The sequence below is a fragment of the Hippocampus guttulatus genome, chromosome 21 (genome assembly GCF_054856545.1).
Source record: "Hippocampus guttulatus isolate MCC_2025c chromosome 21, RoL_Hgut_1.0, whole genome shotgun sequence".
Lineage (NCBI taxonomy): Eukaryota > Metazoa > Chordata > Actinopteri > Syngnathiformes > Syngnathidae > Hippocampus > Hippocampus guttulatus.
In genome coordinates this window covers 11,376,888-11,392,953 of record NC_141281.1, presented here as the reverse complement: position 1 = coordinate 11,392,953, position 16,066 = coordinate 11,376,888, and the positions used below count along the sequence as shown (strand labels likewise).

Genomic DNA, 16,066 nt, shown 5'->3' with positions numbered 1-16,066 from the left:
TGAAAGGGTTAAGATGGCCCCATAAAGCCACGACCGTGGCTTTCATCATGTCTATCCCCCCCCCCCCCCCCGTGATTAGGAAGTGGCCGCATATTTCCTGTTCGTCAAACGACTTGCATACATTCCCGGGGCTGAGGAACAACGTAATCAGATCCAGCTGCGCGGCTTTCCTTCGGCGGCGGCCTCCCGCAACGGCGGCTCCTCTCGCTGCTTAATTGCTGCTCTGCCACACGGACGCCCTCCGCGCCGAGCCCGCAGGACCCTTATTATCCCCCGGCCTGTCATTAGCTTGCGCGGCGTACGGAAGTTAAAGCAACGTTGCGGGGGGGGGGGGGGGGGGGGCGCACAATGAGGATCAGCGCTGTCACCCCCCCGCAATCACGGCCGACAACGGCGGGAAATGAATCCCACTCGTCCTGCCGCTAGAGCGACGACGCTTTCATTTTAAGGGCTCAATCATATAATCTGGCTTCATTTTTAACAAGAGCACATCCTTGAAACATGAATGCTAACAGGTTGAAGCTGTTGCCCCCCAAAAGGGGGGCGGGGGGGGGGGGCTGATAAACTGAAGATTCACTCACCACCACCTAGCAGCTTCATGACCAGCCACAGTTCATCCTTCACCACGAAGGAGGTGTAGTAAGACACGATGTTGGGGTGATGGCACTGGCTCATGGCCTGGATCTCTTTCTGAAACGCAACGAATGGAAGCAAATGAGGATTTTTTTTAAAAAACGAATTAATAAAAAAAAAAACAATTCACAAATAAGCAGCAGTTAGGTAGAAAATAAACAAATCTACACCCCCCACAAAAAAACAACAACATAAAAAGAGTTCAGTTGAAGTGTACCGTCAAACTCAACATCAAACAAATTGCTGCTAGCTTAATGCTAAGAAAAAAAAACAGTTTACATCGCTGCATCATGTGTTTTTCTTTTCTTTTCAGGTCCTATTTTTTATTTTTTTTTGGTCTAACTTTTCAATACCGTGTGAATTTTGCGGGGGTGTGTCACCAGGATAAACCTGCTAGCAAAAATGTCCGATTTTCCCGGCCCGTTGTTATGATTTATTCTTATTCTTCGGAAGGAGATTAGCGCCTGGTCCATGGGCCTCAGTTTCACCCTTTCATGCACCCTGTCACCTGATAACATGAGAAGCTTGTCCACTGTAGTAACCGCTGCCCCTCAAAGGGGTTAAATAGGACCGACGGTACCAGTGCAGTTATGCTGACATAGTTCACGATGAGGCAATTACGGAAATGAAGTGCAATACTTGGCATGGAAATGACATCACAGGCCGGTCGCTAGAACACACATATGTGCAGCAGCGAGAAAAGCTTTTATGCGGCTATTAAAATAATTTAAAAAGTGTGTGCCCTTGGAAAGCAGGGAAAGTGAGATCATGCTGAGTCACCCGTCAACATGCTTTCAAAACTTAGCTTGTAGCAGACGTGTGCACATTTTCAGCATGACGTCTCTGACCCACTGGTGAAAGGACACTTTGATCCTCTCCTCTTTCATCTAGAACTGCTTCAGACAACAAAGTGTATGCAGGAAAGTGGTGAAGATTGCACGACTGTCTGTGTCCTATGTGTTGTGTTGTGTCGTGTTATTTTTGTTATTTTGACTTCAAAATGGCGCCGCGAGAGTGGCTGCCTTTCCAGCAGCTCCTATATTTTGTTGTTCTACTTCTTCCTTTCATAACTTTGCTGCTGTGAATTGGGAATTTCTCCATTGCGAGACGAATAAAGGTTTTCTTATCTTAAAAAAAAAAAAAGATGACATAAATTAAAAGACAAAGTACAGAAAAAGTTGGAATGTAATGATGGTCACATGTTTTTTTTAATTCAAGGCAAATTTGATGCCTTTATTTGCTCCCAAAAATCGATTTCTTGCGCGGCAATCAATCGCCGGTAGCTCACACAATTGCAAGCACTCAGCCTCGTCTGCTGAGTCATCATTCCGGAGCTTCCGAGAGAGGATGAGCAAACGACCATTAAAAAGCTCAAACTCGGGACTTCATGACAAGTTGCAGACATCGAGGGCAGAGATGTCACCCATCAGAGTCTACCAGGGGGGGGAGGCAAAAAGAGGCGAGCCTCCCCCCCGCCCCATTCCACCTGTGTTTGAACCCAACTGGTCGAATATCTTCCAGTCTGGCGGGCCGGACAAACAACTCTGTGGGTTGCCTTCGCCATCTTTTCCATCTCTCGTAGGCCCACAGAGAACAATGAATGTCGCAGGCTTGGCTTGAGCCTGGCACCCCTTCCCCGTCGTCCTCGTCCAGTGGACGAGGCGCAACGGGTCAGCGCGGCTCGGCGGTTACAGAAGACAAACAATGGGCTGGGGGGGGGGGGGGCTATCGTGCGGCGGCGGTTGGCAGGTTTGTTGGTCTTTTTTTCCAGTAGACAATGTGAGAACCGGGGAGGAGCTTTGTTGCAGGGATTAGGTCACTGTAAACGTATGTGGTGGGGAGGGGTGGGGGGGTGGGGGACTTCCTGACATGAAAGCGCTCACAGTGACATACTGTCTTTTGAATGACAGTGACTCGATGAAGGAAAGGGAACTTCAAAGTGGACAGTTGGAACGCTGATAAACATTAGATTTCGGTTTTCTGTGAAATGGGAGAAAATCAATCCTGGTGGGGGGGGGGGGGGGGATCATTTAAAAAAATTAATTGAAAATATATTCATTCATTTTCCGAACCGCTTGATCCTCACTAGGGTCGCGGGGGGTGCCGGAGCCTATCCCAGCTGTCTCCGGGCAGTAGGCGGGGGACACCCAGAATCGGTTGCCAGCCAATCGCAGGGCACACAGAGACCAACAACCATCCGCGAACACACTCACACCCAGGGACAATTTGGAGTGTTCAATCAGCCTTCCGCGCATGTTTTTGGAATGTGGGAAGGAAACCGGAGCACCCGGAGAAAACCCACGCAGGCCCGGGGAGAACATGCCAACTCCACACAGGGAGGCCGGAGCTGGAATCGAACCCGGTACCTCTGCACTGTGAAGCCGACGTGCTAACCACTGGACTACCGGGCCGCCACTTGAAAATATATATATTTTTAAATATCAGCAAATAGGGACACGTTGAAAACAGGCGGGACAGGTTATCTCCAGGACCGGACTCGGAGAGCCCCGACCTAGCGCGGCTTTGATCCAAGAAAAAGTGAGACGGATGGAAATACGTATAATGGACATCAGATGCACGGTGACCTTTCTCAACAAAGAAATCCCATCCCAGCAGGTGGCGGAATAAATCCCACCATTTGTGCGTGCGAGTTAAACTACACGACCTCATCTTAACCCTTCCGTGCACCTTGTAACCTCATAACGTGAGAAGCCGTCCGCTGTAGTAACCACGGTCCCCGAAAGAATACACGGGCAAGAAATGTATGGTGAGCACCATAAACCCCCGGAAACCACCAGCCGTCAAACCTGACACTGAGCCACCTGCGCCATAAATTGTTTTGAACTCTCCGAGGGTCACACTTTGCACAACAACGTCACTTTTACTTCACAACGCTGTCGGCGTTCACCATTTATAATGTTTGGGTAACATGAGTCAAGTGCCATTTACACATGCCGAAGGCGATGGAAGAGAGAACGAAATTAAGAGCGCCGGGTCTCTCATCGTTGACGTCTTGACTGAGTCCGATCGTTCAGGCACGTGGCAGGGCGTCCAAGCCGAGCGACTAAATGACCGATTGTCATGACCCCAGCCCAGCCACGGGGGTTTGTGTCACAAACTGGTGCCGCGGTCGCACAAGAGAAGCCACTATGGGAACAACGCGGGGTCACGGCCGACAAACATAAACATATTGTTTCACGGGGAAGGCACTCAGCGCAGCGCAGGCGGAAAAGATGATAGTGAGATTCCTGGCAAAGTCAAACGTGTTTCATTCAGAAAAATAATGACAAAATTCCCAAAGGAGCGTAACGAAATGAGCCAGCAACAAAAATAAATATCAAGACTTGGATCAGCGACAAAGAAAAAAATAAAAAATTCCCGTGACATTTTCTCTTGATATTGCGCCAACTTGAAATGACTTTAGCAAGAATGCTATTCGACAAGCGATTGGCGGTTTTTGCGCTTACCAAGAGTTCGTCCATATTGGTCTGGCACTTCTCTAGGTTGATTCGCTTGATGGCCACCTTCTCCTTGCGCGGTGTGCAGTAGGCGGCTTGAACCACAGCTGTGGCGCCGCTCCCTGCGCGAAAACCAAACAACAACACTGCCATCATGGATCGAGTTAACGACAGCCGCCCCAGGGGGGCGCATTCGTGCGTTCTGTGGTACATAACAGGCTCGTTATTTTTACAGCTTACAAGTGCGTACAATGCAGTAATGCTGCCACCACATGAATGAATGCTTGCAAAGAATCTCAGAGGTCGTCACGATCGATCTGCAGAATCGGCCACATCACAGAATTTGACTTGAGGGGGTTGCACAGTAAAACTCATTAACTGCCAGCTGCTTCCAGAGCAAAAAAAGCGCTTTCCCGCTTTCTGACGGATCGATCTTACAAGGCCCATAGAAAAAAGAAAAAAAAAAGAAGCTTTATCTGTACTTGAGTAATCAGCATTAGATCACGGGTTGGTTTCACATACCCCTCGCTGCCCAAAAAACTGGTATCTGACTGTAAAGCAGAGAAAACAAGTTCTTTCTTTTTTTTTGGGGGGGGGGGGCTGTCAAGCAGAACATACTGTGATGCTATATTTCTTGCTTTTGGGACACCTCAAATGAACTCATTCAATCCCAAAGACGTATTTAGATGTCTATTGAGACGCCACACATTTAATCCCAGCTCCTCATTTTATATCGACTGTACTTGAAAAGGGTCAGAAAATGGCCAGCCATTTTCTGATTCTTTCGGACCCTTTTCAAGTACAGTTAATATAAAATGAAGAGCTGGAATTAAATGTGTAGCGTCTGAAAGGATATCTAAATACGTCTTTGGGAGTGAATGAGTTAAAAAAGAAAAGAACCCAACAAATGGCTTTTCATGACAAAATAAGAATTGACAGATATACAATCAAGAAACTTTTTTGACATGCCGTTCGTCATTCACTCCATCTTTTTATCTTTTCTCATGGTCACTGCCTACCATGACACATACTGTGAACTGATTTTTAATTACGCATCAATCTTTGGGTCCGACAGGTTATTGTTTTGCTCAAATAAAGGCAAATGAACCACAAAATAACACGGACGACAGTTTATTCATCTAATTGACTGTTAACACTTTTGAGTCGCAGTCTTTTTAAACGTTCACGACAAGCATTTTCACAAAATTGTAGCAAAACAAGTGTGGTGTAAACAGAAGTCACAGTCGAAATTCACCGCCAACTGTTTATCTATTCCAACTCCTATCAATATCCCTTGTTTTAAATCCGAGATAAAATGTTTTCACTAATCACCAAAGGTCTCCCAAACAGTCCCGCTCGTTGTTTGCGGTCCCGTGCGAGGTCTTTTTTTTTTTTTTTAACTTCGTGGCGCACACCAGGCGCTTTTTCCACTCAATCTGCGGTTTATGCGTGCGACGCCGTGAGTACATTTTCCTCTGTCGAGAAGCTTTGAGGGGCGGAAGAATGAACAGCGTGCTCGTGTACCCTCCAGTAAGCTTTTCCTAACCCCATTTTGCCCTCATCTTGGCTATGCCCAAATCTTAACAAAGTGCCCATTGTTTGGACTTCTCATTGAACCGAGAGCCGACGAAGACTTGGTAACAAGGGGAGGGGGCGTGTTGAAGACAAAATCTCTTCCCAGAGTTTAATTAGGATAGAACCGACCCCTTCCATTTCGCCGTTCGAGCGATGCTAACGAATTAACTGTACAAAGCGATTCAACATGACGCAGGTGCGTCTCGTCTCGATAATCCAATAGAATTGCAATTTCCCGACTCATTTCCGGTATGCGTCACTTCTTTGATGATTGTCAATAACGAGGACGTAGTAGTTTCCGGAATGAGGAAAACACGTAGCGCAAACTTTCAGGCGTTCGTGGATGACGTCAAAGACAGCGCCTATCAATCGATCAAAGGGTTTTGCTTTCGCTCCCTCTTTATTTTATTTTATTTTTTTATAAATACACAGACAGCGCCTATCAATCGATCAAAGGATTTTGCTCTCGCTCCCTCTTTATTTTATTTTATTTTTTATAAATACACATTAGCAAAAAATGTTGTGGTTTGTTCTTAAAGTTGGGTTCCACTCTTTTGTTGTTTATACATTTCTTATCCTAATTATATAAATAATAGATGATATCAATACAGTATCTGTATTTTCAACACACAGTATTCTGTACCCTGTGGATAGCGCGATAAAGTCAACCCACAGATGAATTTGGAATTGATTGGGAGCTTGCGGTCTTACAGTATAAGGTGTGTGTGTGGGGGGGGGGGGGGGGGGGAGTCGGGGAAAGACATTGATTGATTGCTGACCCAGCCAAACTGAAATGCTTTCTAGTATCCGCTGCGGAAACTACAAGCGCTACCTCGCAAACCTCCCGGGGCAGGCCAGATTTAGGGGCTTTGGCTTTGGTCCTGGCTGAAGGAAAAATACACACGCACAGACACACACACACACACACACACACACACAGGTCCAGTTGCCGAGATCCCATCCCATTGGGGTGTAAATTCCTCAACACAAACAAACAGCTGGTTGTCAGGGATGGCAAGCTGGAGGAAGCAAGTGTGTGTACGCGCGTGTGTGTTTCTATCTAAGGCCAAAAAAAAAAACACTGTTGGCTTTGGGGCATGGATGATCAGGGGTCACACTTGAACAAGTTCAATCTAGGAGCCAGTTCACACCAGACGTTCACTCTTTGCTAGCATATTCACACTGCTCTTCCCGTTTAGTTGATTTCTTCTTAGCACAATTAATAATATGCTTAAGAACACCATGCAGTAAGATTTTTCAAAGCAAAATGTGATTTTAAAAAAATCTGACAAAGGGAAATATTATTTAAATATTCTATAGGCATGTTTTTTTTGTTCATAGCTTTTTCCACACTTAATGTTTTGAAAACATCTTTAAAGACACTTTTACAATCATAGAAACGCATCTAAAAAATATATTGAGGGAGAGCAAGCGCAACAGCAAACACAAAAATATTGGACAGTGTCACGGTATGGACCGATCCTTCTGTTTCCGAGAAACAAATCACATATTTTCCAAACTGACAAACTTATTATCTCACGATTGACATCAATCAGAACGTCCAAAGATGTCAATTTAAAAAAATAAAATTAACCTCTAGTCATTGCTCTCTGTAGGCTTAAAAAGCAGGATGACAGAGGATAACATTCACTCATTTTCAACCAAAACAAAATATAATACAATATTTCCTGTGCCGTTCTTCAATGAAATTTACACCATCCCAGATTGAGTGCATCGACATCAAATGGATTTACACCCGAATTTTCCGAGGGTTACACCAAAATAGTGATTAAGCAAAATAGCATCGGTGTGAACCTGGAATCGAATATTATCAAAACATTTTATTCCTTTATACCTCTATCCCACATTTTTTATTTTTTTGATGGAACTAGAACCTAAAATGCCGCCAAAATCCAGAGTAGGAAATTAGTAACCTCGAGTGAGAGATGAGTTTTGGATGTCAAGGATGAGATAAGTTTAACCTGGCTTGTTCGCAGAAGTTCGAATGCAATTTTCCCATTTCATTTTTTTAAGGACGGACTAAACTGACACCGTGCTGAAGCGAAATCGTTTCGGTGAAAATGATGAGGAAAAAAAAAAAGTGACAAGGCAAGTTAAGCTGAAAGGCCGCCAGCAGTCATAAATCATTGTTCACGGGCTTTGTTCGTAAAACGATTGAGGGGGAAGAAGCGGAAAGACCAGCTGAGCAAGTCTGCGATGGATGATTCCTTGAAATCCATCAAACCGACAGAGTCCTCCGCCGCCTCCCCTTCCAATAGCGTCCTTTTGCCGTGACATCTTTGTGGCTAACTGAGAAGCGGCTTGCAAATTTTGCCGCTTTGGACAGAAGAAAAAGCGGCGGAACTGAACAACTGTCAGATGCTATCCAATTGCTTCGCAGCGGTTGGCGTTGGCGACGGGAGCGGGCAGGCATCGCTCCAAACTTTGTGCTCGCTACTTGATGAGGCACAAGATGACTTAATCCTTGATCGAAAAAAAAAAATGATCGGGGGCCAAGCAATTGGTCTTAAAACTGAGCAATAGAACAGAGTTTAAAAAAAATACATTGACCAGATTGCGAGCTCGAAGATTTTGGTCCGATGCTAGCGATACGCACGCGTGTTGATACACCGTTTGTATTGAAACATTCCATCGTTACGACACTGCTACATCGATGCTATTTGTTTGCCCAACTAGCAGTAGCATCTTAGCACTAAGTTTGTATTGAAACATTCCATCGTGACGACACTGCTACATCGATGCTATTTGTTAGCCCAACTAGCGATAGCATCTTAGAAATAAGCTAAGCTACGGCAAAGCTTTGCAGTTGATTTCCCCAAACACGACCATATCATTCATTTTGTTTTGTTTGGATTGATAGTCGACTTGTGACGGTGACTAATGATATCTGATGTATCAATATCGTATCCATGTGCCCCTGTCATTTTTGTGGAACTTATTTTTTTTCTCCTCCAGGCTCCATTTGTTTCCATCACAGCCTTGACATAAATACCAGCCATGTATACAGTATACCTTCAGACAGACTTTCACAAAACACCATTTTCTAAGTCAAGCGTCCAACCTGAGACGGCATCCGCTGCTTTGGACGGCGTGAAAAAGAAAAAGCGGACACATTGACAAAACAAGCATGCTCTTTGCAAGATTATGCCGCGTGTTTTCTGTAAGCATATTTCTTGACAAGCGATGTTAAGCGCTGTTGCTAGAACGCTTCCAATGTGCGAATGTGACATTGTGACAAGAAGCTCTTCTCATCGTGACGTAAACGTTGAAGCCCCACGTGCGCCAATTACCGGTTCCTAATTGGGTGGCTATGATTGTTTCATGTATGAGACTCTCAACTTTTTAAAATTAAACGACGTAGTGTTTGATATCCTTTTCTCTAAGGTCAGTCGCATGCCAACATCGTTGGATAAAAAGGTCCAGGAGAACCAAAACAACGTTGCTAAATTGACTGAAGCGGTTTGAAAACACAAGGAGGTGATTCCGATGACTAATGAAAAGTCGCACGCGGGTCAACTGGAGTTCATTAAGTGCAAACGGCACATTATCAGATTAGCATGGCCTTGAATTAGCTCCTTAATGGCGAAGGTATGCGGGGGCCGCGTCGATGTCTTACTTCGCCGCCTGACTTGCAACTCAACGTGGAGGAAAAAAAATAAAACGGCAAGGAAAATTATCGATCGATCACGGTCAACGCTCGTTAGGGGGAAAAAAAAAGCAAATGAATATGATTAAATATCAGATTTTTTTCCAATGCATAAACATTTTGCAGAAAATGTGAAATATTTCTAAAACGGAATCATTTAGTTGTGATTCCTCCCTCCTCGGTATTGCAATTACCGGTATTTATTTTACAATGAACAATATCAGATTTGAGTACAATTAATTGTTCAGCTCGATTGTCAGAAAAATTAAAAATAAATGTAAACAAAATCTGTGATGTTCTAAGTAAACACTGTCAAAAGCACAGCGCGGTTTGCGTACGCTGACACTGACACTTTAGCTTTGTGACTGTGTCATCGCCGGGTCATTAACAGCATTCAATGGCGCGCTTGTCGCTATTCACCCCCGCACCCCCATCACTCTCCCCCCCCCCCCCCCCCCTCAAATACACCGACCGCCAAGGGAGGAAATATATAGCAAATGAATGCACCCCTGTTAGAAAACAACTTTGACTCCACTTTTGTAAACTAGCGCAAGATGAGAAATTATGCTGACGTATATAAATAGTACCAAATCGATAAAAATCGAGCAATTGTTCACAGTTCATTTTGGCATTGGACGCATGCTGGGAGGTGATGACCAGGTAAGGTTTGCACCGGTGTGCCACACACACCTTTATGTTCTTAGCAAAGTGGGGCAAAGCGAGGGTAGGGTCACTTATCTGAAGGGCAGGACAAGCGCAAGGCTGCAAGTGTGTGTGAGCGCAACGTGTTTGATCTTTTTCTTGAAAGAAATCTCTTTTTGCAATTCAAATTGGCATCAACTGAAATGCGGAGCGCATTTTTGTTTAATAGATATATTCATTTTGTATATTTGCACATTTTGATAAAAAATTTGCATGCAATGCAGCAACTTAAACTATTATCAAACTAAAAGTAGTAGCAGTTGAGTTTTTAATGGTTTACAACACACTACACAGGTGTCAAAGTCAAGGCCCGAGAGCCACATGTGGCCCGTAGCATCATTTGATGTGGCCCGTGAAGGCAAATCATGTGTCCGCTTCATGTTTCTGGCTAATTAATTGCCTTCACTTTTAACTACACTGAGATCTGACATACTGCAAGATTTTTGTTGTTGTTACCAATCCACCCTTTAAAATAAATAACACTGGTAATAAGAAAAATAAAAAACACTGGCTCCACTAATAAAAAAAACACTGGCTCCTGATTTCAAAACTCACTATCCATCAATTTGTTGTGTATATGTGATGATACGAGTTGATCATACGTTCACAGTCGCAACTGCCCTCTGAGGGACACCAGAACGACAATGCAAATTGAGTATTTGAATATACGGTATATACAGACACCAATTCAAATGATAGTTAAATGAAGAGTATAGCTGTGAAATGTAAAATTACTAAATACATTAGTTTACAATATTCGCAACGGTTTGAATTATTTTCTCCATTTTTCTACATTTTTGAGGGAAATGCTGCGATTCTGATGATTATCTAGTTAAAAATATGAGCAGTTGCAAGTGATTTTAAAGCCTTGACGAAACAATCTGGCTCGAGAGTGAAACTTCAATCGGTCTGTGATTGTGACTAAAAATGCTTTCTCGCTGCAAAATTGTCTTTAGCCATGACACACACCGTTCAGGCTCAAACGCTCGTTTCAACACACCGGCGTATCCCCAATGGGCGGGGTTGTCTTTCTCAGCGGAAACATTCCACATACGTGAAGTTCTAAGAACGCCTGGCAAGGACTGTCCCCCAATTTAAGTCACCCTGCCTTTGGCTCGGAGGGGTAAAGGAAGATGCTTGGAAGATTAAAACGAGATAAAAGGGTTTGTATTAGCATTCAGCAAGCGTGTCTATTCACAGACTATCAGGCCGAAGGAAAGCAAGAGAGCAGTAACATCACATACCAATCACCTCGTGTAGCTCGTAGTCATCTTTGTTGATGGACCACGGTTGGGAGCTCAAGTCCTCCGACATGGCTGAGGACGTATGTGCAATTTGAGCCCGTCAAAGAAAAAGTGTGGGTGCCGCAGGCAGAACGTCTGGGGGTGAAAAAAAATTAGACAAGTCCCAGGCAATCCAAAGAGCTGCAACAGGGGCGACACTTTGCCTTCTTCGCGAATCCTGCGGCACTCGTGCTGTCATTGCCAAAGTTTGACACAAGGCTCGCGGCCCCGCCTACCGCATTCCTCCTCGGCAAATGTGGACTCCCTCCGCGGACATGTTGGTTGTGGTCACCGAGCAACTACGGTACCGGCATTGGGTCACAAATGGGAACAGAGTCGCGCCACACTTTTACACACTCCTCATACTCATTCCTTCATAATTTCAATACAACATATAGATTTACTATTTAGCTCGTCACCACGACTGAAGCGCAAACGGCAACCCAAAGTGAGGGCAAACCCGGAAACGAAAGGACGGCGTTTACTTGAGTTTTGATTGGACAATGTCCCACGGCGTCGCGTTGTGATTGGATGTTGATTAATGTCGTACGGGAAATCTTTCGTGCCGCGATCAATGGCGACACTACTGGTGGCGGCTGAAATAACAAGCGATATTTGCTCCATAACGACACATAATGGACGGTTTGTAAAATGTGTTGCATTCATTTAGGCGATTTTCTTGAAAATCAATTGATTAAATGTTTTTTTTAATTCATTCATTTAATCAACTATTTCGTTAAGTGATTTATTGTACAGAAAATAGTTAGATTTTTGCAAAGTGCCAAATAACTGGCAAATCAGTTAATATGTCAATATGAAAATTTGAAAAAAAATATTAAAATCTACACGGTTCACTGCGGGTTTTTACATGTGCCAATATGAAAACTGTACCTATTGGAGTAATCAAGAATATTTTTTGCAGATTTGGCATTTCTTCATTTATCTCATAAAATAATCGGTTGGCTGATCAAATGTACACAACAAAAATAGTAAAATATTTATTGAAAAAATTCAAATAGCATCCAAAAACACGAGACCAGAACATGAGATGGAGAGGCACAAGCAAGAAGTGAGAAAAGCAGTCAGTCCTGCATATACGTTTACACTTCTCCTTTCGCTGAAATCGCAAACTGACAATCAAAGAGGAAGGATAAAAGTAAACACGGAACTTTGCAGTCTTCAACACTTGCAAAAATATCTTTGTGAACTGTGGTTTTTATCATGACAATCATAAAATACATTCTAAATGACATAAAACAGTTTTTAACTCCAGTCACTCTAGTGTTATGGTTCAGAATGACATAATTTCTTCACCACTTACGTTACATTTAGTTTTGTTTTGGGTCCCGATAGTTTTATAGTTGATGGAATTATAGAAAACCACTTCTCAAAACTTGCTTACAACAGTCACAACTACGGCAGAGAAAGAGCTTTAGCCAGTCGTTCCCAAAACCAGATCTGCGTGTATGGATTTGTGTAGTCGCACACGGTCAGGAAGCTTAGGATCCTCGGGAACTGTTTTGTCATCGACTTGTAAACAACAGGGATGAGTCGTTTAGTCCGAGCTCCTGTCATGACAGAAGGACACAAAAAATTTAGATGTCACACATAAAGTCAAATCGGCTAACATCAATACAATCTTACTTTGTCATGAAACAAGAAGAAAAGCACAATGACATCCTTACATGCAAGATCTGTAAGTTTATACACGTGTTGGTAAGATTTCTACTCATATTGAATGACTAATTAGCAGGTTGCTAACAAAGTGTACATACTTGCTCACGCAATTGGGGTGTTGTTATGACATTCTGCGTTGCCGACAGAATGTTATTTTGTGTGATTTACATCCACGAATGCAATGTCTGTAAGTATCTTTATAATATATGTAAAATACGATTTATATTCAGGTTTAGAGTGCCAGAGATGGAGGGAATGGTCCATCTGTCTGTCCATCCCGGACAGATGCCCATTTTTGGGACAGAGGACGAGATTTTTTTTTTTAAATGGACGAATTAAGAAATGACAGAAGTCGGTTTTAGTCCCTAACCAGGTTAAGTATGTGGTGTCGAGAGGCAAAATAACGCCAATGTCGCCAAACACTGTAGTTTGTCAACAGGTTATTTCATCTCAACAGTATTTTATAGCAACACTGCCACCTATTGGACAGTCAGAAAACAAAGTGCCTACGGACACCCGTTTCACGAACGATCAATCCAGCCGGTTAAAAGAGCTATGGACAGGGACGAAGGACGATTATTTCATGAATAAGGACGGAGGGACGATGATAGAAGGGTACTCAGGTCGCGGATGAGGACGGACGGGCAAAATAGGGTAAAGTGTCCATTTCTGTAAAGCACATCGTGTTAAGTATAAAAATATATCTATTATACAATTCTTAAAATATCAGAATTGGCAGCTGCCTCAAAAAAATCTCTATCGGTCGAATTCTACTTGTTAAATCAATGTACCAATGAATTAAAAAATAATAATTACCAGGAGAGAGGCTGAGCGCAAACTTAGTCTGGAAGTCACATGCGTCACTTTCAATGTATTCATCTGAGATCACAACCACCATCCTCTTACACCTGCACACATAAACAACACAGTGTAAGCCAGAAAAAGTAAAAAAAAAACTAATTACAAAAACAGATATTATGATGCATTATTATCTCACCTCTTCTCAATGAGCTCGCTGGTGATGGTCCACACGCACGATCCGGGCAGGACGTTGCGGTCGAACACGCAAAGCTTCAGCCGGTAGTCTGTCTGCTCCAGCTCTCGGATCATCTCGTGCACAAACGCGATGTCGCTCTTGCAGTAACAAATGAAAGCATCGAACAGCTCGGGAGAACCTGGAGACACGGCAGAAGAGAGTTGCTCAAACGTTTTGGGGCGTCTGAATCATTTATTGAATTATGTCATGCTTTAAAAATATGTTTTAGGCTTTGATGATTTTTTTTAAAGCGTGCACTCACCATCCGGATTATCCTCCAGGGTTAGGCCGGACCCCTGGGGCGTACGAGGGATGCAGCTGTCCACCTCCGGGACCTGCAGGGGGCGAACGGCTCTTTTCTTCAAACTCTCGTAATACTTTCTCACATCCTCCTCTGGGGGAATACAGACAGAAAAAGATAGTTAATAGGCTCCGGGTTCACAGTCTCGGTATTTCTCCGGTTTATCATTCATTCTATTTTGTTGTTCTTCGATGTTCATTTTGGGTGTGAACCTACTGTTGGCCACTATAGGGTGACACAATATTATGTTTAACATTATAAAGAAGAAGAGAGAAAACAGGAAGTCTTTCAAACTTTTTTTCTAAAGATCAATTAGCCGTACATTTAATTAATGCATATTTTTTAATGTACATGTTTAGTCATATTTATGAATTAAGAGTTGGATTCAGCAACAAGTGGATTTTTTTTTCTGAAACCTCAAAGCTATAAATTACAAGACATGGTAAAATTCGTATGGGGGAGACTTTATGGGTCAAACTTTAAAAAATAGAATACAGTACAAATCTAATATCTCACAAACCCGATGTGCTGGGGGGGGGGGGGGAGAATAACAATTAGGGACACATAAATCCATCTGATTAAAATTGCTGCTTACCAGTGTCATTGGATGCAATGTAAAAACGAATGTAATCAACTTACATTACATTCGTCAACCAGGCACACTAAACACGGACGTCAAGTCAACCGCGGATGGCGGAAGTCGTAACTGTATTGGTACGTACTTTCGATTGGAAACAAACAGAAAGTGGCTCCTAAAGCTAACGGGATAGTCAAAAAATTGTACCCATTAGAGGACGAAGATCCTCCACGACGTCGTTCCTTTCCACTTCCTCCAAGATGGACAACAACTTGCCTACGGTAGCTTCGCTCGAACTCGCCTGCCAGTCATCCAAGACCCGCTTCGTGGGGTTGGGGACCTGCTGGTAGTTGATGATCTCCAGGTAAGAGAAGCCCATGGCCTCGGCCACCATCGTCCAGTCGGCGGCCACCACGGTGCGGGGGTTCAAGTAAAGGCTCAGTTTCTTCCTTATGGTCATATTGAGGGCGACCAGAGGGACGGCGGACAAGTCCGCCGAGCAGCAGCTTGCCATGTTTCTTGACTTTATTTTTTTCCTTTTTTTTTAACGACTGCACATTTGCGCAACGTACCTGCTGGGAAGTGCGTCACGCGTGGGCGGGACCACGAGGCACTCTTCGACAGTCTCTCACAGCGATGTTTCTTAATCGTTTCACCCGTTCATGTTGTTCAAGGGGACTAAACTAACATCCAAACGCTTTACATTTGTGTGTATGAACCAAAGACTAAATTGTTATCAAAGCGTATCAAACGTTATAATTTATCAATGTGTTGTAAATAATTTCAACGAGTCATAACGAGAGCCATTGCTAATATTTGGACTCATTTGTTGAATACTTATAATGCATTCATACAATAAAAATGATTCGTTTACATTTAGAATAACCCATTTCATACGTTTTACATACGCATTTTAGCTATTTCTTTTATCTCCTCTACAAATAATCTGTATGTTTGAAAAGTGAAAATCGGTCCCTTGAGCTCCAAAGGCTTCCCACGCCGTCTGCGTTGCTTCCTTCATGCAGTTTTGTTTTCTTCTCACTGTGTAGCTTCCTCAAATCAGCTCCGCCCCTTAGGTCTCACATGAACATATTTCCTGTCATCGCCGGCTGCACAGATGGGTTACGCAAAAATATGATTGAAACAAAAAATTAAGA

At 43.4% G+C, this 16,066-nt stretch overlaps 2 protein-coding genes across 4 annotated transcripts in view; both read right to left on the bottom strand.

The window, feature by feature from the left end:
• oxsr1b (oxidative stress responsive kinase 1b) overlaps nucleotides 1–11,784 on the bottom strand; it is a 36,357-nt gene extending 24,573 nt beyond the window's left edge. Inside the window, exons 1-3 of one of the 3 annotated variants that reach the window (XM_086101799.1) lie at nucleotides 11,280–11,784; nucleotides 4,101–4,213; nucleotides 582–690 (exon numbers count right to left, since the gene is read on the bottom strand). In XM_086101799.1, coding sequence (XP_085957925.1) covers nucleotides 582–690; nucleotides 4,101–4,213; nucleotides 11,280–11,349 — 292 coding nt within the window. In that variant the 5' untranslated portion in view covers nucleotides 11,350–11,784. The remainder of the gene's footprint in view (nucleotides 1–581; nucleotides 691–4,100; nucleotides 4,214–11,279) is intronic. The other 2 variants (XM_086101800.1, XM_086101801.1) reach the window with 2 other exon arrangements.
• Nucleotides 11,785–12,303: 519 nt separating this feature from the next.
• myd88 (MYD88 innate immune signal transduction adaptor) lies at nucleotides 12,304–15,910 on the bottom strand. The gene is made up of 5 exons (XM_086101533.1): nucleotides 15,117–15,910; nucleotides 14,294–14,425; nucleotides 13,993–14,170; nucleotides 13,812–13,903; nucleotides 12,304–12,886 (listed from the first exon to the last, which is right to left on the bottom strand). Exons 1-5 carry the CDS (start codon nucleotides 15,421–15,423, stop codon nucleotides 12,732–12,734), a joined length of 864 nt encoding a protein of 287 aa, XP_085957659.1. The 5' UTR covers nucleotides 15,424–15,910; the 3' UTR covers nucleotides 12,304–12,731.
• Nucleotides 15,911–16,066: the final 156 nt, after the last annotated feature.

Excerpts from the sequence above, each read along its gene's own strand:
- myd88 (XM_086101533.1), bottom strand. The coding sequence starts at position 15,423 with ATGGCAAGCTGCTGCTCGGCGGACTTGTCCGCCGTCCCTCTGGTCGCC. Across the intron at positions 14,171-14,293 it reads CCTGGAGGATAATCCGGATG|GTTCTCCCGAGCTGTTCGAT; the intron begins GTGAGTGCACGC and ends CCGTGTCTCCAG. Across the intron at positions 13,904-13,992 it reads AGCGAGCTCATTGAGAAGAG|GTGTAAGAGGATGGTGGTTG; the intron begins GTGAGATAATAA and ends TTATGTGTGCAG.